We start from the raw sequence: 27,994 nt of genomic DNA on the forward strand, positions 1-27,994 counted from the left end.
GCGACGGCCGCGCCGGGGTCAGGCCCGGCCAATCGCCGCGCCCCGAGGGGCGGGACCTGTGCCCATGGCAACGGGAGCCGGGGCCGCCGGAGCGCTGTTGGGCCGCCACAACGCGCCGTGCCGTGCCGTACCGGGCCGTACCGTACCGGGCCTCGCCGCGCCCCGCAGCGCCCCGCAGCTCCTGAGGAGCCCCCCGGGACCCCCCCCCCCCGCGCACTGCAGAAGCAGCGGCCGCTGTGCCGCCGCCGGGCCCCGCGAGGTACCGGGGGGTTGGAGCGGGCGGGGGCCTTGGCGCGGTGCGGCTCCTGTCAGGGGCAGCGGCGGGTAACGGCCGCGCCTCCCGTCGGGCCGGGCCGGGCCAGGCCGGGGGCTCCTGGCGCCTGGCGGGGCCGCTGAGGGGCCCCGGCCGCCCTCGGCTCCGCCGGGCCGCGTGAGGTGAAGGGCTCCTTCCCCCGGCCTCCTGAAACAGCCCCCGGTGCCTGAGGGGCGGGTGTGCCGCGGGGAAACGAAGCCCCGCGTTCCCGAGGTCAGCATCGCGGCCCCCGGAGCGGGGCAGCGGTACCCCCGGGAGCCAGCTCGGCCTGGGGCTTGTTGGGGGGCTGTTGGGCTTCGCGGGGCCTCAGGGTGCTGCAGCTGGGAGCAGCGCGAGTCTCGTTCGCCTCTAACCAGGTTAATTGACATTAAAATGGGAGGTAACGCGAAGTTTCAAACTAACACTGGCCATCGGTCTGCTTAAAACTTCACGGTCTATTAGATGAGAAGGCATTTGGCATAGACGCCCGATGTAAACTTGCTCGTGGCTTGATGCTCTAATGCAGGTTGGCAGGTGATTATTTTGGCGTATTCAGAAAAGCCCACTGAGGAAATAGAAACTCAGCAACAACAAAAAAAGATTGTTTTTGAATAAGAGTCAGAAAAAGTTTCCGTAACTTGGCTGTGTAGCAATGGCAGTGTTGCTGAACATAAGCTTGCGATGCACTTTAAGCGTATTTAAAAGTTTTATTTCAAAAGCTGCCCCCAAGCGATGTGTATATAACTTAAACTGTAATCATGAAAGGGAGCGCGGTAGTTCTCTGAGGTAACAAAAAATGTAAAATATTATAATATTGACTCAAATATCAGAGGTGTGAAAATATTGACCCATACTTATAGTGATATACTGACTAAACAAACATGCTTTAAAAAAGAAAGATAAAATCCTTTACTGTTAACTTGAAAGCCCGTATCAGCGTTGTCTTGATTTGAACGCCTGTGCAACAGTGGTGCTTATCTAGTAAATTATTGTGCTCTCATCTATTCATTTGCTCAGTAAGCAGAAGAGATCTCTGTGAAGCTCCTGTAAGATGCGTACCAGACACAAGCCTTCCAGATGGGGTTATGCTTATCTGTAGCTAAAACCACTGCCAGGTACTTAAGCCAAATCAAAGTAAATTACAGGCAAAATTCACGTTAATTTCAACAGGAACAGTTCTTGTTCTTCTTCAGCATGCATGGTTTGGCAGTTGGAAGAATGAAAGAAATTGCATCTTATTAGAACAGTTGTACAGTTGTAAATATTTGTCTTCATCATAGATAATTCAGGCAATGTATAGTCTATTTTTGTGATTCCATTTCTCATGCTTTATGTTCTTTATAAAACGAGAGAGATGTCTTTGCACATTTCTGTTTCTAAAAGTGTAGAAATCAATGTGAAGTAGATTATGGAAATAAATCTCATTAGGCAACTACCATTAAGTGCCCAAATATTTTTTAATCTGGCTCCATTTTGTTAGATGTAAATTTGTTCTTGTTGGCTATATTGGGTTTCCTTACCAAAGGGGAAAAAAAGGCTATTGAGGTCCTGATGCAATCAAGGTTTACTTTAGCATGGTCATTTCTTGCTGTCTAGAGCAAAATGTGTACTAGTGGATCATCACATAGAATAACTGAAATAATTTTTGATTTGAGGTTAGAGTAAAAGCAAACTTTTACAAGCAATATTACTGTTGCAGATGGTAGCATGTTTGAAATGAGGTTGGTTTTTGTGCCAGCTCTAACAAAATTGCTGCTTGCACTTATCCAAAATGATTTTGTGAGATTCCAGGTTTGCTGTTGTATTTGTTCTATATGTGAAGTTGTAGTATAGGAAGCTACATTTTGTAGTGTTTTTTTTTAATATGCCTTTTAAGTTGATCAGAATTTTTATCAGATATGCACTGAATTCAATACAAGTTTATGCTTGCATGTTAGTTTCAGAAGTCTTTTTTTCTGAGACAACTTTACTGTAAAGAATTGATAAAATCAACCACATTTTAAAAACAAGACTAATACTAAGTATTCTTCAGTTTGTAAGATAGCTTTATAGACACTGATATTTATTTTTCTGAAACAATGATGTTAGTTTCTTGGAGACGAGTATTATATAAATATGCATGTGTATTTGCGTGCACACAGGTTTTTAAATATATTGCCCCAAGAATTAAAAACAGTTGTCCTCTCAGGCTTTACTTCTGACAGATCTAAGCATGTGTAGGAGCAGTCTGTATATGTTTTGCTTCTGTGCCATCCTTATTTCTGGAGAGAAAACTATAGTTACATTGAAAACAGTATGTGGTTCTTTCTCACTTGAACATTCATATTTTGTTACTACATAGGATCTCCCAGCATTTCAGTGACTCGTTTAATAAAACAGCTGAACAGTATTTTTAGTATTTTTTTAAAAAAAAAAGGTTCTGTCAGGAAATGTTGTACTACACACAGCTGAGGCATGCTGTCTTTTCTGAGAAGCTGAAAAAAGAAGCTGTTCTATCAGCCAACTTCTAAATGTAAAAAGGATGAAGCAGGAAAACTCTGTTGAAAAGTGAGAAAAATAAATACAAGAGTCAAAAGAACTTAAGTAAGCATGGTGAGAAGGAAGGATTCCAATGTCTTTATGTACTTAAATGATATTGTTTAAATAATGTCATATTTATACACAACCTTAAAAAGCTTCTTGAAAAAACAAGGAGCGCGTCCTGGTGCAGAGAACCAAGTGGGATGTACTCTAACAGAAGATTAGGACAGGACGTCCAGATTGGAACCTGTGGGATACTGCTGATGATGGCTAGAAAAAAGGAGGAACATCTGAATCATGGGATTAATGGACAACTTTGACAGAACAGAAGTACGTGAAGGATAGTGAAAGGAAAACTGTTGCTGCCTTGTGTGGGTGGGACTTTTACTGAAAGAGGAGTGATGGAAAACGATGATTACATACTAATTTTTAAAAGGATTAAATGCATTTAGGAAGAAAGGTATGCAGCTGGTTTTGTATTTTGAAAGGTAACTTGGAAAATTACTGCAGATTGTAGACACTTCACTTTTCATGTTACTTTCTGCGCATGTTTTCAAGGAGAAATCTAGATCTAGAGTTCCGATAACGTAACAAAAGGACATCTGCACCGCAGCCAGTTTTAGCTTAGCCTCTTGAGCTGAAAGGAACTTTTCCACTTGCTTCTGAAAACTGTTTCCACATTTTATCTGTGCTAATACCAGTTTAACTTACGGAAAGACATTGTGGAAAAAGATGCATTATCTGTAGATTCATTAGCTTTTATCTTTGGCTGAGGTATGGTAGCTTACAGTACCTGCACAGCAAGCTTCCCAGAAAGAACATGATAACGTTGATGTTTCAGGTATCTCCAAACAGAAAATGTGGCAGAAGAATAATCACTTTATGCCTATTTCAAACATTTAAAGTACATTTATTATATGATTTTATGAGCTAATCACTATATACATTTTCAAATAATTTTTTAAAGAAATAGAAAAAATACATGGAATTAAACATTCTGTAAGCTGTGAAATTGTATGTGCAGGTATATCACTCAGAGGTGACAGCTAGCTCAAACTGCTAGGAGTGCTTTGTCTCGTTCAGATATCATATTTGTAATATAATAATATTCTAGTATTGAGTTTAGAATATTCTTAGAAACATGAGGATCAGTGGATTGGATCAATGGATTATTGTATCCATTTATTGTGTTTTTTTTAAAGCAGCACTTCCTATGAAGATTGTTGACATTTCCAACAATACAACATTAAAATAGGAAGCCATAGTACAGCTGTGACTGTAGAGAATGTTGCAGTCGTCTTTTATGTATGCGCCGTTTCTCACAGGTTTATTTACTTCCACATCAGATACAGCAGGCGTGCAGCAAATTTTGTGAATAGGTAGGCTTATTCTGCAGATCTGAATTTAAGATTACATTACCCATCATGGTGTATACACTGGTGTGGCAAATGCAAACATGCAATGTAACATTTACAGCGCTTATCATCTGCTTCTTATCATCTGCTGGGTTTCTAGATGTGCAGACGCTGTACGCTGCTAGCACTGTATGTGTTTGCCTATCTCAGACGTTGGACATTGCTTCTTAAAACCTGTTTGTTGCTTTGCTAGGAAAGCAACGGAGACATCGGTACCAGAACTATGCTGTTTTCTGGGCAAGAGTTGTTAGGTGAATGAAAAGTAAATTTTGTAAAAAAGTAAATTTATTATAATCACCCGACAGCTGTGTAAAATAGGTGTGCTAATGCCACGCTTTGCTGCCTGTGTTAATGTGGCTGGAAGTAGTAAGTAAAGCTTTAGAAGCTGCATTTTGTACTTATCTTTAAAAGCTCATAGCCATTTATGATCCAAATGTCTGATTCTTTTCCACTGGAGTTGATAGGAATTTGTGATTGAATTTAGTGGGAGCAAGATCAAGGTTGCTGGCAGACATCCTACTTCTTGTCTTTTCCAGTTGTATTCTTCTGTTCAGACAAGTACATTGGTGGCTCTTTTTCCTGCTGACTACCTCATTCTTTTAGCTCTCACTAAGAGTTGTTTTTTTTTTTTTTTAAATGCTTCCTACTCAGAGAAGTTTTTACTTGGTTTTCCTCCCAAATATTGGCTTTGTTTATAAACTACAGTATTTGTCAGTTCTGGAGCACTACATTTATTGTTACTTCTCTCTATTTGTTACGAGTATAAATGTTTGTCTTTATCATTGTAGAACTTAGTTAATTTGGAAAGATGAGTTTTCTTGTTTGTGATGCAAGCAGACTAGAGTTTTGCTACCTTTTAATCTTGGTAGGCTACGTGTCTGTTACTAGAATCACTTAATTTCCAATGAAAATCGTAACAATAGCTCTGTCTATTTACCTTTACGATAGTAACCATTGAATTATTAAAGTCAGCTGGTAGAATTTAAATTTCTCTTAAACTACGAAATAGCAGCAGGAAGAATAGCAGTAACGATAGGCTAAAGCGAGGCCCCCATGGCCGGGCAGGAACATCTTTGCTGTGCTTCATGTAGCACTGATGGCAGGGCCCAAATTGACATTGCTCCCCTTCTGCAGCACTGCGATTGGCTGTTGACTTGGTGGCTTCTGGTCCTTACAGAGGAAACCCCATCGTTGAGTCAGCATCAGTCATCTTTAGATCTACTCTAAAATGCCTGGAAAGGGATGGGCATCTTGGAATGGGTTTCTCAAAAGTCAGGAACTGCTGAAGGTAGCTGATAACAGGCTGGGCCTCGGATGAACTCTTAATAACAAAGTACTTACTGGAACAAAAAACCGAACCCCATTTTTCTCTCATCCTGCCTCTCATCACTTCTCTCTAGTAGCTGAATTTGAGAATCATGCAGTTTTCTCCTACAGCTGACTTTGCAAGAGGCCTGGTTTCTCTTTTCTAATACACATCAGAGTAGCGTGTTCAGTGAGTCAGTTTGGACTGTCACTGTGACTGTCTAAAGGTTGACTTGTCTTAGTCACCTGCTTTTATAGAGGTAAGTTTCGATATTTTTTTTATAGTCTTGGAGTATGACATACCTAAATACAGTAACTCTGTCTTAACTAGGTAATTATTTTTTATTTTAATAAATGTATTGCCAATTTACTCATTATAGCATAGGTGGTATAAACAAGTGGGTTCCTCAAAGTGCTACTGGAAATCCTGTGTTAGGCAACGTAGTCTGTAAAGTCAGCTGTGATGATAGAGATGTTTTTGTTTACCTACTTTGCCTTCTCTGCTTTTAATTCTTTATGGTACATGTGGATTTTTATTTATTTATTTTTGCCTGTTGTATCAACATGGCGACAATACAAACATCCAGTGCACAACCTGAAGCAAAATTGCTTGATGGGCAGTAGATAGCCTTTTTTTTCCAGAGCAGTGTATCACTTCAAATAGATGTCAGAAACAATTTGTGGTACCATCCAATCTCTCCAATTACGTATAACAGCATGAAATTACAAAGACTGGTATTTTCAAAGTAACCCAAATTGCCCATGAGCACGAATCCCACTGAAAGCCAGCAGATCCAGTGGCATTCAATCTGATTAGGGCTTTTGTTGCGTAAGCTCTGTGACTACTGTAGTTTAAGATGATACAGTGCCAGTTGCCCATCCTAAATCTCTGCTAGAGGTTACTGATCCCTCATACGAGGGTTGTCAGACCAACGTATTTGCTTATTCGTTAGTTTCAGTTCAGTTTGACCACGTTATATAGCAGTTTTCTTGAGCAGCAAGGGGAAGAATTCCTCAGAACTCAAGTGTGCTCCCCTCATCTTGAACTGGTGATCCCCATCTCTACAATTTACATGTCCCTAGAAGGCCCTAGGAACGACCTATGCCCAGTTAATCTGACTTTCTAGTGGGGATCTGACAAGCGCTGACATTGAATCCAATACACTCAATGGGGCAGCAACAATAGCTCCTGCCATCCCATCTGGTAGTGATCAGATGTTAGCTGTTTTTTTAAAATCGAAAGTAACAGGTATTTGCTATAACTGAACAGAATCCATTAACATTCTTTTTGCTGAGGATGTGATTAATAAAAGAGAGTTTCAGAGAATCCTTGTCATTCTCAAGCCTATAAAACAAAAGATGGATGAGTACGTGTATTTTTACCTTCAACTATTGCCTAGTCTCCAATAAAAGAGAGAATATCATCTCTGTATTTCCCTTTTCTTAATTTTTTTCTTTCATGTACTACTTTTTATGAATAAAGCATATCAACAATTAACACTCTATTTAATTCTTTGAGTTCCAGTGTTCCCTGAGAGCAGTAGAACACATGAGGTGTTATAATAACTATACGTTATTATATATTATACTATATATATTATACTATATATAATAACTACAGGTTATTATAGGTGTCTATGTAGGAATGTCAAAGAATTCTAATCAGTACAGTATGATAACGTCACTTATGTTATTTTTGTGACTTGGTCTCGTTTCAGATGAAGAGGCGATCTCTCCTGCCCCAGCAATGTATTTTGCTGATGACGTGTCTCTTAGTGGCTTTGGAAGCTGTACCTATAGACATAGATAAGACAAAAGTCAAAGGAGAAGGCCATGTAGAAGGCGAGAAGATAGAAAATCCAGTAAGTATAATGAAATTAATCTAATTAAGTAGTCTGTACTAATAGTAATCTGGTCATAGCAGCCCTCTGTCCTGAAATTTAGATGTTTTATACTGGAGCTATATGCAGGAAAGAAATGAATATTAGCTGATATTTTCAGTCTACCATCTGCTGTAGTGGGGCTCCATTTAAATTTATTCTCTTTTCTTAGTTATTTTCTGTGAGCTGCTAAAGGTGAGGTAGCAAAGTGAATGAATTCCCCAGTTTACAACAGGAAGCACTGCTTATTTTTCCACAGAGACTTCTTTCAAAGTGGTGGCTTAGGAAATTCCATTCAATGTTTCCAGTTCAGTGCTTCAAATAGAACAGGAAAATGTTTGATCAGGGGAATACAGTTAGCTTTTACAAGTATGAAGTTTTTTCAACAACAGACATACTGTGTTTGTAAGTGCTACAAGCATGTTGAATGAAAACACATTGGAGATCTTGTACTTGCTAAAATACTTTGTAATGTACTTGCAGATTTTTTTTTTCAAGAAACAAATCTCCAGTATCAGCTTTTAATAGCTGAACAATAACGTTGTTCCATGAAAGCCAAATAAACTCTTGAAGCAGATTTTTTTTCCAAAATGGAATTATTGAGTCTAGCAGTTGTATTTCCACTGGATTGGCCTTATTGAGAGTGTTTCATTTGCACCACAGCATCGCAGGAAAACGCATAAAGAGAATATAGCATATGCCACAGGAACATGAACTGACCTAGTGTAAACTTTACCTAATAGGTTAAGTCCTGGTTGTAGCTCTGGTTCATCTGCCCTCAGCTGTGCAGTTTCAGTAATCTCATATTTCCGTTAAATGTTTCCCAGACATAATATCTGCTTATTTTTTTGAAAGATACGCTGATTAAAGCCAAGTAAAACTTCTGGTCGTTGCTTCTGGCAGACTGGGGGTGGCTGTCTTTGTAGAAAGATTTCTAGGAAATGCAGCAAATAGTCTCTACTTTCTTTTGCATCTGAGGGGAAAGAATAGGCACTATTCTGAACTGCTACTGAAATCATGTAACGAATTAATTGCACTGTTTAAAAAAACAAAACAACACAATGTTAACATGACAGATGCTTGCATATGACATGGATTCTTAAATACCTTCCTCCTCTTTGTTGTCAGTTACTGACAAATGAATCGTAAGAGTAAGTTGCTATAGGGCAATAATGCAGATCAGAAAAATGGAAGATATTTAAGACAGCGTAATCCCTGTGTTGCTGAGAATTGGATTTCAGTTTAATAATTGTATTTAAATGAAGTAAAATACGTGGTAGCGTATTCTTTTCTAAATGTAACATTCTTTTTTGAAGGATACAGGGCTTTATTATGATGAATATCTCAGGCAAGTAATAGATGTCTTGGAAACAGATAAGCATTTCAGGGAAAAACTCCAGACTGCTGACATAGAAGAAATAAAGGTAGGTACATAATGTTAAGTGAGTCTAATTAAATCCATAATCATGAACTGTGGAAGACAGATGTTGTAATCTTTCTTCATTTTTTCCTTCACACTCCTCTTAGTTTTTGTGAGCTTAAATTTCCTCTCATTTTTCATTTACCTAGGTATTCAACTCTTGCTAGAGCTTTCCCTTTAGTAAAGGGACAGCAGGTCTTCTATTCCTTCAAGAAGATCCCGTAGCATAAAACAAAATCTATACTTGAATGCATAGTTTCTGCTTTCTGACAATCCACTAAAAATCCAGTTTCAGACTCCATCCATGATGTATGTTCATGTACCTCAAAACAGCTGCAAGCCTAGCTCTCATTTGCTTTTTCCTGCTGAGCAGCTTGGAACATTAATTCAGACATAGGGATTTATGTGTCTTCTGAGATTAAGATAGTGTATCACTAATATGAAAACATAGAAGAGAATTACAAGAAAGTCTGATTTTGAAGTCTGGGGAAGCTGAGGAATTGTACTAGAGCTAAAGTCATTGTGTATAAAGTCCAGAATAACAGGCTTCTGGCATTCTCCACTGCTGTCCTTTCTTCTGTGCCAATCCAAGTAGCACTCTCTCCAAAACCCCAGTTCATTTTTGTCTTCTATGTTTCAGTTTCTGGCTCTAGGTAGTGGTTGTTCTACTTTCCCCTTTCTGAGCTAGCAATTCTGCAAGGGACAGGTAGGAAACAGTCTGAAGTGATAGACAGAGAGGACTGCTTTCTGCATTTCTTTTAATTTCTCATGGTGCCGTTGGCAGTACTTGACTCCTCTTTCTTCTGTGCTACATCTAGTGTAACTCTTGAAGGTTACTAACCATTTGCAGAGACTGATAAATATTCTTGCAGTACATGCTGTCATTGTGCTTGTATCTTCTCCCAAGTCTTTCAGCTGTCATCAAATGTATGGGGAACACAGCATTGTGTGTTTATCTCACAGCCCTTTTGAACCAATTTGAGAACATTTGATCAAGCAATTTGTCAGTTCTGCAACTTCATGAGGTATTGCTGCTGCAAGGTCACACTTATGCTCTTTAGGGGAGCAAGGTGTTTAGAAATTCTCTTCTCAGAAAGCTTCTGGGATTCTCTGTTTCTACAACTATAAGCTTAAAAAAATTGAATGTGCTCTTTGAAAAGAATTTGAGATTCTAATAGCATGGGCTACAGTATTGGCAAAGACTGACAGTAGTCTGCTGTCTTGTAGCTTGTCTCTAATGGGAATTGTAAAGGCTACTTTCTCCTAGTTTTTATAGATAACTTTTTTTTTTTGACAGAGTGGAAAACTAAGTAGAGAACTTGATTTAGTAAGCCACCATGTGAGAACACGGCTGGATGAACTAAAACGACAAGAGGTGGCAAGATTAAGAATGTTAATTAAAGCTAAAATGGATTCTGTTCAAGGTAAGAATACAAAATTTAACTAGGTGAGTTAACAGATGGGGTTGCATTGGACAGGTGCCCAGAATGTAACAGCTATGCTTTCTTTGTTGGCAACATACAACCGTAATCTGAAAGTAAGTGTCCTTTCTGACCAGGCCAAGGGACAGTAAATATACATCTTTATAGGAAACTGGAGAAAAAAGCCATCTATTTTATAAATATCCACTGCCAGAATCAAGTTTTTTCAGATACTTCTAATCCTTTCTCAATCTTTGTTTTTGTAGCACATCAATTTATAGATTACTCACTGAGAACTAGCAACATATACTAACTAGGCTGTTTCAGAATACAAGACTGTTTCATGTTTTTGCAGGGTGGAAAATGATTTTTTTTTTTATAGTCAGTTAACACTAAGTTTTCATTTTCTCTTTAAATCCCCTTTCCACCAATAAGAACTATATTACAGGTTTATAACAGACATTAAACATTTAAATTCAGAAGATGATTTTTCTTGTTTTTGAGGAAACTTTAAGGTTTTGGATGAAAGAAGAACATTTGGGGTGAAAATTATGATTTTTTTTACTTGCTAATGAAATTGCTTAAACATATGCAATGTCTCTAAAAGAATAAAGTGTACAGGTTTCTGAAGAATCTGGTGTATGTTTGTTTGGGAAATGGTGCTATCCCTTTTCATTTATTGCTGAAGAATTTTTAAAATATTTATTTAGAACTAAATCTAAGATTCTTGTTAGGTGTTACTTTTTGAAGATAATTAGTTGCCCTTAAATAAAGGTCATAATAATGGGTTGCATGATCTTGTATCCAAAACTGTTTTTCACAACAAAGCTTGAATAAATAGAACTTAATTTGCCTGGGCAGATTATTTTCTTGCTCATTAAAAACATTGTCACGTTGGAGGAAGGGATCCCACTAAATGGAATAGGTAATATATCAATTTAAAGTACTCCAAGAAAAAGGATCTGTCTTCTAGGCTAATTCCATTAAGTCAAATGTAGAGGTGGTAAATAGGCCGAAGAAGTATGTGTATACAAATTTGTGTGTATGGGGATGTCAGGAAAAAAATCAGATTAATTTGGGAAAGAAAGCATTTTTAGTATACTGCTACCTTTCCAATGAATTTTTTTTGGTGCAGCTGTAGTACAATTAATGAATAATGATACAGAGATTGGTGAGAGCTTCAAGATCACCTTTCTGTCCTTTGTTTTCTCTTCCTGGAAGTTCTAGTCCAGAGAGTGCAGTCCACCAGTAGCTAGACAGTGCAGACCAGACCTCCACAGGAGTCAGTGCATTGCCTCACGTACCTGTCAGACCCCGTGCGTTGTCATTCTCAGGTGGTCTTTTAGCTGCCGAGAGCTTGGTCTCGTACTCCTATTGCAAGCAAGCAGTCCAGCAACATCATGTTGACACGGTGAGCTAGTTGACAGTGGCTCATGATACCTAGTTGTATTGGTAATAACTATATACTTTGATTTATTTTTTAGTGATTTAATCAACTAAAAAGTTCTAGCCCTCTCTATTTCCATAAATCAAGAGTGACTAGCAGAGCATGCTTTAGAGAAGTAGTTGTTTTTTCCTACAGTAGATCAAGCATATAAATACATTCTGTTGCCGTGAGAGAGCTTACATTCAGAAAGAGTAAGAACAGATTATACCAGTTCAGAATATTCAGATGACTACTAGTGTGAAAGAACAGGAATGGGAAAATATTTCATGAAGTTTGTAGTGGGCCCTGCCAGCAGCTACTTCACATCACGTATAACTGTATGTTCAGATTATTTATAAAATACAACTGTATCTGTATACATATGCAAAATCTTCTCCATATAATACCATGTAATATCTTAGCCTTCTATCTGTTAAAATACAAAAAACTACTTTCTTCTCAGATGGATCAGGTTAAAAAAAACCACAAGACTTGAACGTATGTTCTGTCTATGTTGTGTCTTGATCCAGATGTATTTTAAAACACTTGCACCAAGATTCTACTGAACTGACCAGTACAGGACGCAAGAATGTTAGGGGTTGGGTGACTTTATCCAAGGTCAACTCTTAGATATTACAGTAATGTGGCAAGTAAATGCTGTCAAACAGAATGAGTTTTCTCCGTCTTTGTAAGGAATGAAGGAAAACAGGTTTGGGGGCTTTTTTTTAGTTTAAAAAAAAAAAAAGCTTAAAATTACACTTCCAAAAAGTGTTTCATAAACAGGCTAAGTTGCATATATTTCAGAAAAAATATGATCTCACCAGGGAGGAATGATGTTTGAAATATGCCCCAGCCAGTGTTTGCTGTTTTATGATAATACAAATACAGCACTGAGTGTGAGAGAAATAGTTTACCAAGGGATAACAAGTTCAAAATGATATTTTCCATTTTTTAAAAAACAAATATTCTTTACTAAGACATCTGGCTTGTCAACATTGTTGTCCAGATCAAAATATATGCTGCTTAAGATAGCATTATTATCTAGCTTTACCAGTTAGAAACCATGGTAGCAGCTAGAGAAGCCTGTCATTATAGAAGTGTATTTTGTTGTTAGTGCATTGTAGTATTTACATTATTGGGTATAGTCCCTCTCATAAGGAAGGAGAAAATGTTTGCAGCTTTTAGACACAGAACCTGACTCTCCACCATCTTGCACTTCTTCTTTTGCGCAAATTAAATTAGAATCTCTGCCTATCAGATTTAATATAATTTTAAATCATATATCTGGCCAACAATGTACATACAATAAGTCATTTGCAAAATGCGCAGGGCAATAGAAGAGTCAGAATTTTCCCAGTTCAGGAGAAAGATGCAAGTTGTTAGCTGTGATGCTGCATGTAACTTCGACTATCATTTATACAAAGAGAAGAATAGAATGTCTGTCTCTATGAAGCTCATATTGATTGCACATTTTCTTGCTGGAATTTTAGTGGTATGGTTCAGTGGAGGACTTGGTAGCGTTAGGTCAGAGGTTGGACTGGGTGATCTTGGAGGTCTCTTCCAACCTAGATGATTCTGTGAACACAAACCATTATGTTAAATTATTGTGTGGAAGGCAACACCTGACACACTAGGATGAATACAGTGCAAATTGCTGTCAAGTGTGCTGATCTCCTTCAGGTAAAGCTGCTTTGTAAGTGTTACTATAGTTTCCTTTGATAATGAAAAAATTATTCAGTCCTCAGGGAGCCTGAGGTACTCACAAGGCACAAGCTCCTGCGTGAATGTATTTAACTTCCTGATCTTCTTTGCTTTCAACCTTGTTTTAACATTTTACTTTTGTACTGTGTTCTTTCAGACACTGGCATAGACCATCAGGCTCTCCTTAAACAATTTGAGCACCTGAACCATCAGAATCCTGACACATTCGAGCCTAAAGACTTAGATATGCTGATCAAAGCAGTAAGTGCTAGATATCAACTACTCTGGGCTATTTTTTATTGGTATTATATGTTTTTTCATCTGGTAAAGGCAAACCCTTCTTTATCTACCACCTTTTTTTTTGGTAAAGGTGATTGATACGCAATTTTTGGTTTCAGAGAAAAGCCAGTTGTCTCCATTGCACTCTTGAAAACTATTGTCAGTGTACATTACACTAAAAAGAACCTAAATTTTGGGGTGGCATCTTAACAGGATTTGCATTCACGTGCCTGTACAAACAACTTTGGGAATAAAACATGACATTCTGGGAGCAGTTGAATTAGCACAGTTTTGGTAGGGGCATATTTTTCTCAAGTGTATTTTCTGATTTCTATTTCTAAATGATATAGATGTCTCACGGAATGACATAGTCATCCCTAAATTAGCCATTTGAATTTGGGGATCTGTTATGCCAACGTCAAAAGACTACAGGAGAACAGAATTTCAAATACCAATATTAGAAGTTGCATATACTGGGTGTGGAATTTGATGTCCAATTAGCAGATTCAGTATCAATAACAGGCACTTCTTTTTTTGCTGTCCATGTTTATTAAGGAGGTGCAGTTAAGCTAAGCATAGCATAGCTTTTTTCAACTGCTGGAAAAAATGTTTCCCAAGGGGGAAAAAAGACACACATGCTTTAGAGAACAATACGTGTCTAAGATGGAAACAGCATTTTTATATTTTCGAAGTAAACTTGATTTTTTTAAAAAATGAGGTATATTTTAAACTTTCCACACTTTTTGTGGATTTCTTGTCCTTGGAGAACTTCATCTCAGTTTTCTGTAAAATTATTTTTATGTATGTATTTCTAAATATATTTCTTACCATTTCTGAGCATCACTTCTGGAGAAATCCTAGTTGGTTAGGAGAAGCATATGCTCCGCAGGACAGTTATTTCACTTATATCATTTTTCTTGTCTTCTCTCATCAGCTAAGATACTGACAGAGTGTAAAGAGTATTTGCAGGGGAGGTGTTCTTTGTTTTAGAATTGTTTTTGAAAAGGTACAGTGAATCTGAAAATTGAAATGTAAATAGTGGACAGACAATATCAGGTATGAACATAACTTTGAAAAGCACCGGAATACCACAACATCCTTTAATACCTTGACCTATCTGAAAATAATGCAACTCTAAATCCCATACAAGTACTTGTCAGAAGTTCTCCCCTCACACCTTTCTCTCTATATAAATGGCTTTGTTGATTTAATCTGTAATAAACTACTGCATAGTAACTCCCGTTATTAATGGAGGCACTGTTTTCATTAAGCTCTAGGGTAAGCTACAAATGTTCTTATGCTGCAGTAAACAAGGACTTAATGATACTATTTGAAGTCGTGCTTAATTAGCACCTACTTAACTTGAGTTAATTTATTATTAATTGATGAGAAAAGAGACCTTGGTGCCTTATGCAAAAGTTTTCTAAGCAGTTGAACCTTTGCAAATTAAATGCTGTGAACGTAATAGAGGGAGCGAAGAGAGATGTTTATGTATCACTGTTGTGTGAAAGGGGACCACAGACTAGTCTACCTTGTGTTTAAAAGGGAAACGGCAGTATTACCAGCCTTGTCCCTAGACCTGAACAAAGCAGGGTTTTTACATAATCATGTATCATGTGTTAACGTAATTATGTGGCATAATCATGTGTACGTATCTATATTTTTAGGCTACAAGTGACCTGGAGAATTATGATAAAACCCGCCATGAAGAATTTAAGAAATATGAGATGATGAAAGAACACGAGAGGAGAGAGTATTTAAAAACACTGGATGAAGAAAAGAGGCAGCGAGAAGAATCCAAATTTGAAGAGATGAAAAAAAAACATGGAGATCACCCTAAAGTTCACCATCCTGTAAGGCTACAGTCTGTCCTTACGTATTTGTAAGGAAACTTTCCTTTCCAGTAAGAAAAAACTAATAAAGGGAAGGGTATATCCTGTTTATTCTCAGGATTTGCTTCTTATTGATGTGGGAGCAGAATGTGGGAAGAGCGCTGAGAACATTAGAAAACACTATATATACTCGTCTTTTTCTCCTGTATAGGTAGTCTGTGTGCTGGCAGAATTATTATTTACAAAGAAGCTAAAATTTACAAGAAAGAGGCAAGAAGGGTATTCAAAACAGTAGGAATGCCTTCATCATATACTTGGCCTGCAAGGAACTAACTCAGTGCACCATTTTCTCTAGAAATGGCAAACCGATTGAACTCCCTTGAGCTGTTGTTTGCAGATAAGTCTGTGTGGCCGTGGCTGATTATACAGGCATTCCTTTCCACAGAATAGGCGTTTTCTTGACACTCCCTCTTTCCCTGGGCCTTTTTGTCTAAAGGAAGTATGTGACCTGTGTAAAAAGAAACTGAAGTAAGTTCCATTGATTCTATTTGGAACATGACTAGTCGGGGAAAAAAAGGCCTTTCAGAGAAACTGTAATGCAAAATTAAGGCAGTAAAATTACACTTAATCATCTTTTGAATAGTTTTCTTTGTAACTAATCTACAGGGAAGCAAAGATCAACTGAAAGAGGTATGGGAAGAAGCAGATGGACTAGATCCTAATGAATTTGACCCCAAAACATTTTTCAAATTACATGGTAAGAGGTTTAGTTTAATTTAATTAGCAAATGTTGTCACTGTTATATTCTGCTGAAGACACTTATCCAGCATGTTTGTATTATGCTAAGAAGTCTTAAAGCTCAAGCAATTTGAAAGAGTCCAAAATGCATAGAGAAGACAGCTATGTTACTGTTTGAAAGTTTACTGTGGAGTCAAGTGGGGTCTAAACACTGAAAATGAAATTTTGTTGAAGTACTCAAAAGCAGAGAGCAAATAACCAGAAGTAGTTGCTCAGGGAATTCTGGGTATTCACAGGTCTGTCCATAACTATAACGTTGTTCACACACCATGCGCAAGGAATAAGTCTTCAGAGGTGTTTGGGAAAACCCTGCTTTCTCAACACCTCAGCAGATGAGTGCCAGACACCCCTTATCTTTGGAATGGTCATAGAAGCGCCAAGCCTCTTAAGAAGTTTCAAGACTTCCTTAAAAAACACAACTCCAAACTCTCCCTTGATACTCCCTTGCTCTACGTTTCTGAGCAGTCTGCAATTAGAACAATGAAATAATAGGAGAGACAAGCATGCATCTCAATAGGCGTTTTGCTTTAAATATGATTATATAAATACGTAACCTTATTATGAAGCATTTAGCAATGTCAGAATATAAAGTATCCTTAAGCAGAACCCACGTGGCACTGGACTCAAGGGTTGAACAGTACAACGAATTTGACTAATGCCAATGATAAATTAATTGAAGGAATGTCCTAGCTTGAGTCTAACCTTTTATCTTGTTTTATTTATGTATTTATTATATTTAGATATTAAACATTATTCCTTCTCTCTAGGAAGGGATCTTGAAATGTAGATTTTTGTAAAATTTTGGTAACTATTTTATGCAAGTCTTACTAAAACAGCAGTAACCAAAATAATCTTTTGCCTTAAAGCTGAGTGTATCAAAAACTTCAGAGCAATTACACAAAAATATTGCATAATAACACTTATTTGAAGTAGACATTCCCTTTCAATTTCAGATAGCAGTAACAATATAACTATTCAGAGTAGAACATAGCATACAAGGTGGATTGTTGCCAAGTATTCTCTTCTTTCATCAAAAACGTTCATCAAAACTAACTTTACAGTGATCTTTTCTTAAGCACTGCACATTTTTATAAATTTATATATTATATATATATTTATATAAATTTTGCACAGCATTTTGTTGTTTTTTTGGAGAGTCCTACTGCTGGTTAACAATGTTTATCTACTGACTTATGTTATTCCTGGATCTGTTTACCAATGTAGTTGTTAAATTGGGACAAGTTGTTCTCAGCAATATTTTCTGGCAATTACACTGGTTGCAGTCCTGCTGTGACCTATTTCAGTTTGCTAATCTAACAACTAGGGAGAATGTGCCAGACTTATCTAACCAGTGGTTAACAAACAGTCAGGTAACCAAAACTGGCAATACAGTTCAACCAATGCCTGATAAAAACCTGAAGAGAAGAACTGACATACGAAAACAGCATCTTGTTAAATGTGGTTTTTAATCTATATGGGATGTGTATGGTGATAAGTATTCAAATCCATGGAGAACTATTAGATGTATTACTTTCTGTACATAATCAGTTTGTATTTTCAACACTTATTTTAGATGTCAATAATGATGGCTTCCTGGATGAGCAAGAATTAGAAGCCCTGTTTACTAAAGAGGTAAAAAAAAAAACCAGCACAAAAACTTTACTTGTTTCAAAAAATGCTTGCAAGAATGTCTGTATTTTCCCCAAGTATATATGGGGGCTTTGGATGTTCATGTTGACATGTATGAACCCTACATGTTTCTACAGAATTGTAAAAACATGAGCAGGGAAAATAAAGTAGTTCAAAGAAAAAACTCAGACACCAGAGATGTATTGCTCATGTATTCCTCTGCTACAAGCTTGTTAATTATGAGATTTCATAATTAATCTGCAGAAAAGCTGTACCTGTACAGTTTGCAGTGCTGAACTGCACACCTGCTTTGGCTAGGTATAGCCTGGTAGAGGTTCTGAAGCTAAGTAGCTGTGTGCACTCAGTGCTAGTCATAAGCCTATAGAGAGAAAGAGGGTCACAAACTTAAATGCTTAGGCTGAAATTTTTGACAAAGAGTTGAAATGAATTAATTTGCCTCATCAGACGCATACATACAGTGAAGGACATGTTGCGCACTGCAGAACTGGCTACAGGGATTTCACAGCGTTTCTGTCTAGCTAGTTTGGAGCTGCGGGAACAATGAGTGAAAAAAGGTCCTTGGCTTAATTTTTTCAGTAGGTTCTGTCATGTTGTAGCAGGAAAAAAACTCCACAACTTCCCATTCAGAGATCCATTATTATAGCTGCAACTAACTAGTTCAAGAGATTTTTTACAAATCAGGGAGTAAGTATACTATACACTGTATATACAAGCTGATAAATTCAAACTACTGTAAGTTGTAGAAGATGTGAAATTTGAAAATACAGATTTTTAACAGTACTTTGCCATAATCCCTTTCAATACTACTATATGGCAGTCTTTTTGACCGGTATGTCCCAGCATTTTACAATGTTGTAATTAAAAATAAGTAGGCTTACTTGTTGCCTAAATACTGTCATAAAAGAGGAGATTTATACCTATATAGACACTTGGAAAATGGTGAACTCACATTTTCAGCAGTGTCTCACTACTGTTCCATGCTCAGTGATTTGAATGAGTAGCTCTTTCTCCAAAATAATATTTGAAGAATTTGAATTTCAGCTAGAAAAAGTTTATGACCCAAAAAATGAAGAGGATGACATGGTCGAAATGGAAGAAGAGAGGCTGAGAATGAGAGAACACGTAATGAATGAGGTATGAACTAACATTTAATAGAGCTGCTGTTTTCCTGCTACCTTGAAGAAATAGAGTCCTCCTGATGTGACAGGTTGTCTAAGTACAGTGCAAGGACATGACACTATTGTTGCTAGGATTCACAAAACTATTCTCAAGTCACAAAAAATTCTCAAGTCCTATGCCTAGATATTGATGTAAATGCTTGCAGATTAGATTTTTATTTAAGAAGTTCCAGAGGAGAAATTGTGCTGTAGCTTCCATCTTTTGCAGATAACCAGTAAATCAGAACAGAAATTTCTTGTGAATTTTCTCAAACAGCAAACACTCTAAATGTGCTCTTACACCTAGCAATAGGGTAAGATTTTGTGGGAAAAATAAGTAAAGCCATACCTTCTTTCACATGGCTGGCCTTTGTCCCTTCAGAAGAGGCCTGAGAACTAAAGGCATTACTTATAGCAGTGAATACCAGTGTTGGTTCTCTTTTTTTTTAATGCTCAGGAAACAGAGGAAAGGGAAAAGGATGTTTTGAACCACCGTTTTTTCCACTTGTATTTTTTCCTCTATTCAACTGTATTCCTTAAGGCTGAGGAATGGAGCAAGCCTGGACTCCTATTACTCGTGAAAGGAGGAATTTCCTCCCTTACCCTTAAACGTTTCTGACACTTTGTCATTGTTGTTTCCCTGTCCAACAGTGGAGATTACTCTGACTCAGAATCAAAAAATTATTACCAGAAAGCTACAAACCGTTTTTCTCAAAAAAAAAAAAAAATCAGACATCCTGCTATTACTGCTGGGGCTACAACCACACATATTTCTAATCAATTTTGAAGTAAAGTAAGATTTTCTTACTTCCATTTTTATTAAACTACATGAGCATGTGAGAAGTTTTTAGAAGTTGTTGCAGGCATTCATTTGAAAATTGGACAGTTTAAAAATAAAATGGTTGTATTTGAAGGTATTTACATAATATTTACATAATGATTTTAAATGTCGTCTCCAGTAAAACTCATCCTTTAGGTTGAGTATGATTTTTTTCTTCTAATAGGTTGACATCAACAAGGACCGACTAGTGACTTTGGAAGAGTTCCTGCGAGCTACAGAGAAAAAAGAATTTTTGGAGCCAGATAGCTGGGAGGTAATGAGAATTTGTTCCAAGTGCAACATACTGCATTATTACCATCACTCTAACCAGGAAACCAAATGGCATGTCTATGACCTTTGCCTTTTTTCAGTCTTGTTTTGGTATGCGTGTGTGGTTAAATGCCTTAGCAAAATGTAATGTACAAAATTTAACACACTAATTTAACGCAGATGTAAACTTTGCGGTCCACAGACAAAGTCTTGCGCCACCTTGTGGAGTCTAAAAGATCTTTTTCCACTTGCTTTTTCAAACATAAAATGGACATTTAAAATACGAATCAATTCTGAGGGAGGATTAGAGCTCAGCCGGAAGCAAGATGATTTTTTTTTCTCCTAACTCTAAATATGTCATAGAGTTTTGCTAGGAAAATAGCTGAGAAGTAGCAATTTTTACTGTTTGAGTAAGCATACTAACCCTTTGCGTTGTCATTTAGTGACATCCAGTGAACTGTACAATTCAGCTAATAATTTCAGTGATAACAATCAAAATAGATATGCATTCCTGCCTAGGTATTCATGCTTGTTTGTATTCTCTTGCAGACACTAGATCAACAGCAGCTCTTCACTGAGGATGAGCTGAAGGAATTTGAAAGTCATATTTCTCAGCAGGAAGATGAACTTAGAAAGAAGGCAGAAGATCTTCAGAAACAGAAGGAAGAGCTACAGAGGCAACATGACCAGCTTCAGGCTCAGAAACAAGAGCTTCAGCAGGTACACTTAAGAGAACAGTATTTTTTTCCCCTTTTCTTTATCCTTGTACAGAAGCTGTAACAGGTAATGACAATCCCCAGCTCTGGAGCATCCTTTACATTGATTTCTCATATGAATCTCAGCTGAATTCTAAATAACTGGTATTGCAGCACATCATAGTCTATTATTTCAACTTACAGCAAACTGTAAAACTAAACTGTCACTTGCTCAGGCAGGAAGGAAAGGATGCTATCCAGAGGGACCTTGACAAGCTTGAGAGGTGGACCTGTGCAAGCCTCATGAAGTTCAGCAAGGCCAGGTGCAAGGTCCTGCATCTGGGCTGGGGCAATCCCAAGCACAAGTGCAGGCTGGGCAGAGAATGGATTGAGAGCAGCCCTGAGGAGAACGACCTGGGGGTGGTGGTTGAGGAGAAGCTCGACATGAGCCAGCAATGTGTGCTTGCAGACCAGGAAGCCAACCACATCCTGGGCTGCATCAAAAGCAACATGGGCAGCAGGGCAAGGGAGGGGATTCTCCCCCTCGACTCTGCTGTTGTGAGACCCCACCTACAGTACTGCACCCAGCTCTGAGGCCCCCAGCACAAGAAGGATATGGATGTATTAGAATAAGTGCAGTGGAGAGCCGCAAAGATAATCAAAGGGCTGGAGCACTTTTCCTATGAAGATAGGCTGAGGGAGTTGGGATTGTTCAGCTTGGAGAAGAGGTGGCTCCAGGGAGACCTCTGTAGCCTTCTAGTACCTAAAGGGGGCCTACAAGAAAGCAGGAAAGGGACTCTTTGTCAGGGCATGTAGTCATAGGACAGGGAAAAATGGTTTAAACTGAAAAAAAAGGGTAGATTTAGATGAGATACTGCGAAGAAATTCTTTACTATAAGGGTGGTGAGGCACTTGAACAGGTTACCCAGAGAAGTTGTGGATGCCCCATTACTGTGTTTAAGGCCAGGCTGGATGGCGCTTTGAGCAGCCTGGTCTGGGGGAAGGCATCCCTGCCCATGGCAGAGGGGTTGGAATTAGATGATCTTTAAAATCCCTTCCAGACCAAACCATACTGTGATTCTATGAAACAGTGCAAGTGTCTCACCTCAGTAGTTTGCCCATTAACCAAGATTTTACATAATGACTGCGCGTATTTCTTTCAAGTGTATTCACTTATGTCACATCAGAGAAAGTGATGTCACAGAGTGAAGTTTTTAAACTGTGTTTTTGTATTTTTCACCAGGTTGTAAAGCAGATGGAACAAAAGAAACTACAGCAAGGAAATCCACCTGCAGGACCAGCTGGAGAACTGAAGTTCCAGTCCCGTATGTATCTTTCTATGTAGATAGACAAAATTTAAGATCTCCAATATAAGAATCAGTAAGAAAATATATTTTCTGTTGAAATTCTTTGTATACTGTAGTTTTAATGATCTGCATAGGGAGATTCATTAAACTGTCTTTAAGGGGGAAACTGCTTTACAGCAGTTTTAATTAACAGCATCAAATGGACAGAGAGGAAGGATTGCAGTTCATGGGAGTGTTTTGCCTGTTAGCCTGAAAATAACATTATCTAGAATAACTAAGATTTGAGTGTGCAGAGGAGAATATGGACATGAAAGTGACCAGGTCTGTCTGATATCCCCTAGCTGCATTACCAGTGCAGAAATAGGTGTGTTAAAGGTAGTTTGCCTTGTGTATGCTACTCAAATGAAGTATATTACAGCATGCAAGAATGTGAAGTTACAGCAATTTAAGTTTCGCTGATTGTTGTACATCCCTGCTGTTGATCTTGGATGTCTACACAAGGACTGATGTTGATGCAGCTATCATTTCATGGCTATCTGTAGTTAGGCAACTAGATGAAAGCTGCTTGCTATTCTGCTAGCTCCTGAAATTTGAGATTGTAATCCAGAACTGCAATCCCAGGCTAAGCCTGCAGGGAAAAAAAAAATCAAAACATTTAAATGCTTTCAATCTGTCTGTCTTCTGTGGTCAACTTATCTGCAGTTGGGCACAATATGACATGACAAGTTTTAGATAGCATGAGCAACCAATTACTTTAACACCTATAGAGGATGATAAGGTCATAATAAATCATTGCATACTATCATGGATGACTAAAGGAAGTGGTCAGGTATATTTTAACACTTCTTATCCTCTGCTTTCATATGCATCCTAACCTTTTCCTCCCCCTCGAGAAAGGTTGAAAATAACACCTTTTTTTTGGCTTCCACGTTCATATGTTAACGTTGTAAGTACAGCTCAAGAATTTAACAATCATCTCAAACGTAAGGCTTTAGGCTATATCCAGACAGCCTTTTGAATACTGGAAGGTCTTAACTGGTCCTGCAGGGCCAACAGTGAGATTTAAAACCTTAAATGCTATATTCAGTGATTACAGCTCACTTGGCTGAATGCCCTGAAATTCTATCCCTAAGTTATTCAGTTTTGTGAGCAGAGCAAGAAATAACCAAATTTGAGTACCAATTTCATTTTATCTTGATTTGCTTCAAAGCTGCCTGTGGCCAACTTCAATTTATGACCCTTAGTTATGAGAGCCTCTCCTCCCCTCCCCTCCCTTTCATTAACTTTTCACTGTGTAATAGCAGATGCCCAGGGACTTGCTGTAGCGATACATCTTATAAAAATGGCAGCATTGTAACAGATACTGTTCTTAATACCTGTATTATTTTATGTAAAAACTTTTTGCAAAGACATTTAGTTAGGTATCCTCAGCTTTCATTGCATTAGCCAGAACTCATTCACTGCATTAAGTAAATCCAAACTATGAAAATTACCCTTATTCCAAGGTAGACAAAAGGAGAAAATTGTAAGGATTGTCAATGCCATGATGGGTAAAATATAGGAACAAGTCATTTATATTTTTCCCAAGCTTCCAATGTTGGAAATAAAGGTTTCATAAATACGTAATATTTTAGAAATAACAAATTAATCTCCCAAAAGCCAATGTGTTTTGCAAATAAAAGCACTTTACAGAAAATAGAAACAACTAGCTATTTAAGAGTAAACTCTGAATATTGTAATTTTGCAGTCTATTGTGTAATCTCAATCTGATTTTGTTGTGACATACAAAATTCTAGCTTTCATTTAGAAACAGAATTAAAAGGTTTTATTTGATTGTTACAATATTAGAAAAACTTTCTTTGATACTTTCAACATATGGGGCCAGTTTAATTGAAAAGTTGTAAGTAAGTAGTTTTATTCTTGTTTTACAGCTGGGGAGCACAAAGTTGGAGATGCACCAAAACATCCTGCAGGAGATGATCAGCCTTTACCCCCAGGACATGTTCAAGAACCAGCTGCTAGAACTGACCAAGTTCACCCTTAACCACTTGTGCCTCAACTTTATAGCATCTTTATTATTTTGGGGGAGGGTAAAAGGCAGGGAGGGAGGGAGGGGAAAAAATAATCAGTGAAACAAACTCCGTTTTCTTCCCCAGATTATAAAAGTCATTAGGAATGTTAGAGATTAAATGTCAATCAGACTTGAATCATAAATTAAACTAATTTTCTTTCCAATCCATCAGTGAGAAAGGCAACAATGGGATCCTTTAGAGGATACAGTGGAGGAGGTAATTAAGGAAACTAATTTTAACGGTTTTTGTGGCCAAGAGAGCCATTGCATTCTTATTTTAGAAAGAATGAGATGTCTGCCATTGTGTATTTAGGCATAAATCAGGATCTTTTCAGAGAAGAAACAGGAACTGGCCTGAATATCAAGCTAGGTCTTGTTTTATCTAGAAACTCCTTCCAGAAATGCTGAGAAGCAAAGTAGGGAGAAACAGAGACCATAGGTGAAGGTCTACCATTTCCAGTACTACCAACTACTTTCTTGAGACCAAATAAAAGTCAAACTCCTTACGCCTAACCTTTAGAAAATTTGCACTTTCTAAAATCCAACCACCACAAAAATGCATGGAATACTGAATTTTTCATGTTTACAGAAGCCTGAAAATTTCACTGTAAGCCTTCAAAACAAATACTCAACTTTGGGTGTATTGGTCTGAACCGTCCTTGTTAAGATTAATTCTGTGTAGCAGTTGTATACCGAACTGGCTCTCGGGACAGTGCTTTTGTCCCTGTTTCTTTCATCAGGTGCCAGCTGATCTCAAAATTTTGCATGCTATTAAATAAGTTTATGTTGATGGAAATATTGTGCAAAGCAGAACAAGACTCACTGTCTTCTTCTGTACAGATTATCCTACCTCCTGTGATAATACCAGATTTTTTCAGAATGCACCATGTGCTTCAAAAAGCTCTTCTCAGACATGAATTTTTGACTTGCTAAGAGTCTCACTATTAACGCTTATTAGTCTTTAAGAGTTAGTTTATGAAATGTCCAGAAACAAGGGTGCTACTAGATTGTATGATTTTGGTAATGAACCAGGATAGCTCCCTCACATTGTAAGCCAGAATTTTTCAAAAACCACCAACAAAACAAAAACACATTACACCAGTACAAAACCACTGCAAAAATTGATTTACCTGGGGGTTTTACTATAATGTTGAAAAGCTATGTGATTGTCCTTGCTTGTCATCTATTGAGACTACCCTAAGGTGTAAACCGTTTGTTTTTTTGTTTTTTTTAACATGGATTGTTTTGATTGTATAATGCTGGCTTTGAACTGATGTACACACACCTTAGCAAGCATCCTTTGAATTCCCTTCCTGTTAACAGCAAGTGTCAGTCAAAGAGATCACTTGGGTTTTGAGCAAAGAAGCAGAGGCCAAGCCTGTATTATGAAAGTTATGAAGAGATGTTCCTTTCAGAATAAGACTCAAAATGTTTTAAGCAAACTCAAAAGCGATGGGCAGCAATTACTAACATTTTGTATTGGCATTTGAGAAGTTTCTCACTAAGAGTTGTAACTGATAGAGGCTAGTCATATTCCCTACGCATTTAATACTTACATCAGGATTGAGCACATTCTTGTTTTTCACACAATGTAATAGAACTCACTGCTGGAATACATTAGCTTTCTTTATCTGTTTCATCTTAATTGTCATGTCACATTTCCTTTATTTATACCACTCAAGCAATTAGACTATCTTTTTTGCTGTTGCTCTATTTGCAAGTAGTTCACATTTTAATTTAGCTTAAAAAACAAACAAAACACCATCTCCACTGTTTGTTACTTCCATGTAATTCTAGCATCAGTTTAATTATGTCTTTGCCAGAAGACTGAAATACCTTTCAACAACTTTATCTGTTTGCTAAGAGGCCCAGATGTAGTTACAGCTACAACCAGAATAACAGCGCTTCTCAGGGCAGAGTCCTGGCTTTGGGGTTGTAGCCTGACAGTTAGGAGCAGAGCAAGGAAGGAAAACAAAGGGTGAGTTATTCAAACGTCATGGAAAAGATGAAGGGAATTTTTTCTTCCTGTCCCACGTGGAAGTTTACAAAGGAAGAATGATACAGCCACAGATGTTTGTAGAGAATCAGGGACTAAAAACTTTGATCTGAAAACATTTCTACCGTACAAGTTATTCCTTCATGTTACAACTGCCTCATAAGCAAACGCTGCTATATATGATGCAGTATATCCTCTCAAGTGCTTGCCACAGCTCAGGCTTTGATTTCAGCATAGTATCTGTTACATTTTCATTGTAAAAACCTGACTCTCCCTGATACAGGAGAAGAGCATTATATCCCCCTTACCCTGTTTACTTTGAAACATCCAGAGAGCTTTGTCAAGAACCATTGTAACATGGATGCTGAACTCATCTGCTTGCTGCAGTGTTGTGAGTGTCAGTGGTGATTGAAGCAGCTGCTTAGGAGAAGCCAGAGCTTTCATTTGTCATTCCATGAGTTAGTGAGAGTTTCTAGTTTTACATTTCAACTAACCACAGAGGTGCATTCGGCATAAAGCAATGCATACCTTTCCTTCAACTGCTATCTGATACCTAAATGTTCAGAAATGTTCTTGTCAGTGTTAATTTTAGTAGTAGGCGTGCATTTTAACAATATGCTGTAGTCTTTTTGCTCATTTTTTTTGAAGTAGAAGCAGTCCATTTTTTAAATTTTAGAATTGATTGGATTCATCTCTAACAGTAATCAAAGTTCTAGTCCAACTATTTGCCCTAAATTATGTGAAAGTCAACGCCTTAGTCCTCAATAACACTTAAGTTACTTAACTCCTAACTGAATAGACTTTAATTTTGCTGCCTAGATGTTTTTGAGATGAGAGCCCAAATTACAGCTTCGTGCTTGTTTGTCCAGTTCAAAATTTTGTATGCATTGTTACCTCTTCCACAGGTCTGCATAGAGAGCGAGAACTGAGTAGACATTCTCTCATAAGATGGTCCATCAGGTCTGCTCTATCAGCAGCCAAGCTTGACCTGATACTGCCTATCTAGTCCTCCTTTGTGAAGGAAGGACATCATTCTTCAGGCCCAAGCTAAAACATGTCTCTGGCTGAGCACATTACAGTCAAACTAATTTTGTGGATTCATTCTGAAATACAGTTTAACTAAGAGTTATCTCACTGTAAGGAACATCTGCCATAGAGGTTATGCAGTGTGTTAAAGTCATACCTACACATGAAATGTTTAACTGATTTGATGCTTTTTAAATGTCTTGTTTTCAATGATGATTTCTTCTTTTAATTAGGTTCTCTCTTTTTCATAAGAGACTAAAATGTTGTATTATTCACTTAAAGCATGTTTCTGCCATGGTACTGATTTCTCAGGAGCTATTAAAAGTTAAAAAATTCTTCACTTACAGCGAAGACAGGAAATAGAAAGCTATAATCACAGAAACAAGGGACTGGAATACCTTGGGCACCAGTGCTTTGACCTGTACTCTACCTTTCATTTAGGAGGTGATTACAAGAAAATTGAACGTAACTTTGTACGGGCACCAGTTCCAAGACAAAGATGCAAAGAGTTGGTTTTGTACTTGGCTGGGATTTCACTAGGAGGATGAAGGGGTAAGATTTAGTCAGTGGTGTACAAATTCATATTTTTCAGTGCAATATATGTAGAAAAAAGCCCCACTCAATACTTTGTATTGATTAGTTTTTAACTGGATTAAACTGAAACTCAGCGCAGTGACAGACGTCTAGTGTTTTATTTTAAAAGGGTGAGAAAT

At 37.8% G+C, this 27,994-nt stretch overlaps 1 protein-coding gene across 2 annotated transcripts; it reads left to right on the forward strand.

Moving 5' to 3' along the window:
* The first annotated feature begins 49 nt into the window (after positions 1-49).
* Positions 50-27,954, forward strand: NUCB2 (nucleobindin 2). Of its 2 annotated transcripts, none has more exons than XM_083839615.1 (13): positions 50-259; positions 7,251-7,394; positions 8,729-8,836; positions 10,130-10,256; positions 13,538-13,641; positions 15,327-15,512; positions 16,158-16,248; positions 17,863-17,921; positions 18,981-19,073; positions 20,101-20,190; positions 20,736-20,906; positions 22,125-22,206; positions 24,120-27,954. In XM_083839615.1, exons 1-13 carry the CDS (start codon positions 65-67, stop codon positions 24,230-24,232), a joined length of 1,563 nt encoding a protein of 520 aa, XP_083695741.1. In that variant the 5' UTR covers positions 50-64; the 3' UTR covers positions 24,233-27,954. The 2 variants fall into 2 exon arrangements, with proteins under 2 accessions (XP_083695741.1, XP_083695742.1); XM_083839616.1 differs by lacking the exon at positions 50-259 and adding an exon at positions 1,488-3,142.
* Positions 27,955-27,994: the final 40 nt, after the last annotated feature.

The sequence above is a fragment of the Anser anser genome (genome assembly GCF_964211835.1).
Source record: "Anser anser genome assembly, chromosome: 5".
Classification (NCBI taxonomy): Eukaryota; Metazoa; Chordata; class Aves; order Anseriformes; family Anatidae; genus Anser; species Anser anser.

Coding starts and splice junctions, on each gene's coding strand:
- NUCB2 (XM_083839615.1), top strand. CDS start 65: ATGGCAACGGGAGCCGGGGCCGCCGGAGCGCTGTTGGGCCGCCACAAC. Junction 8,837..10,129: donor CTGACATAGAAGAAATAAAG/GTAGGTACATAA, acceptor TTTTTTTGACAG/AGTGGAAAACTAAGTAGAGA. Junction 16,249..17,862: donor AACATTTTTCAAATTACATG/GTAAGAGGTTTA, acceptor CACTTATTTTAG/ATGTCAATAATGATGGCTTC.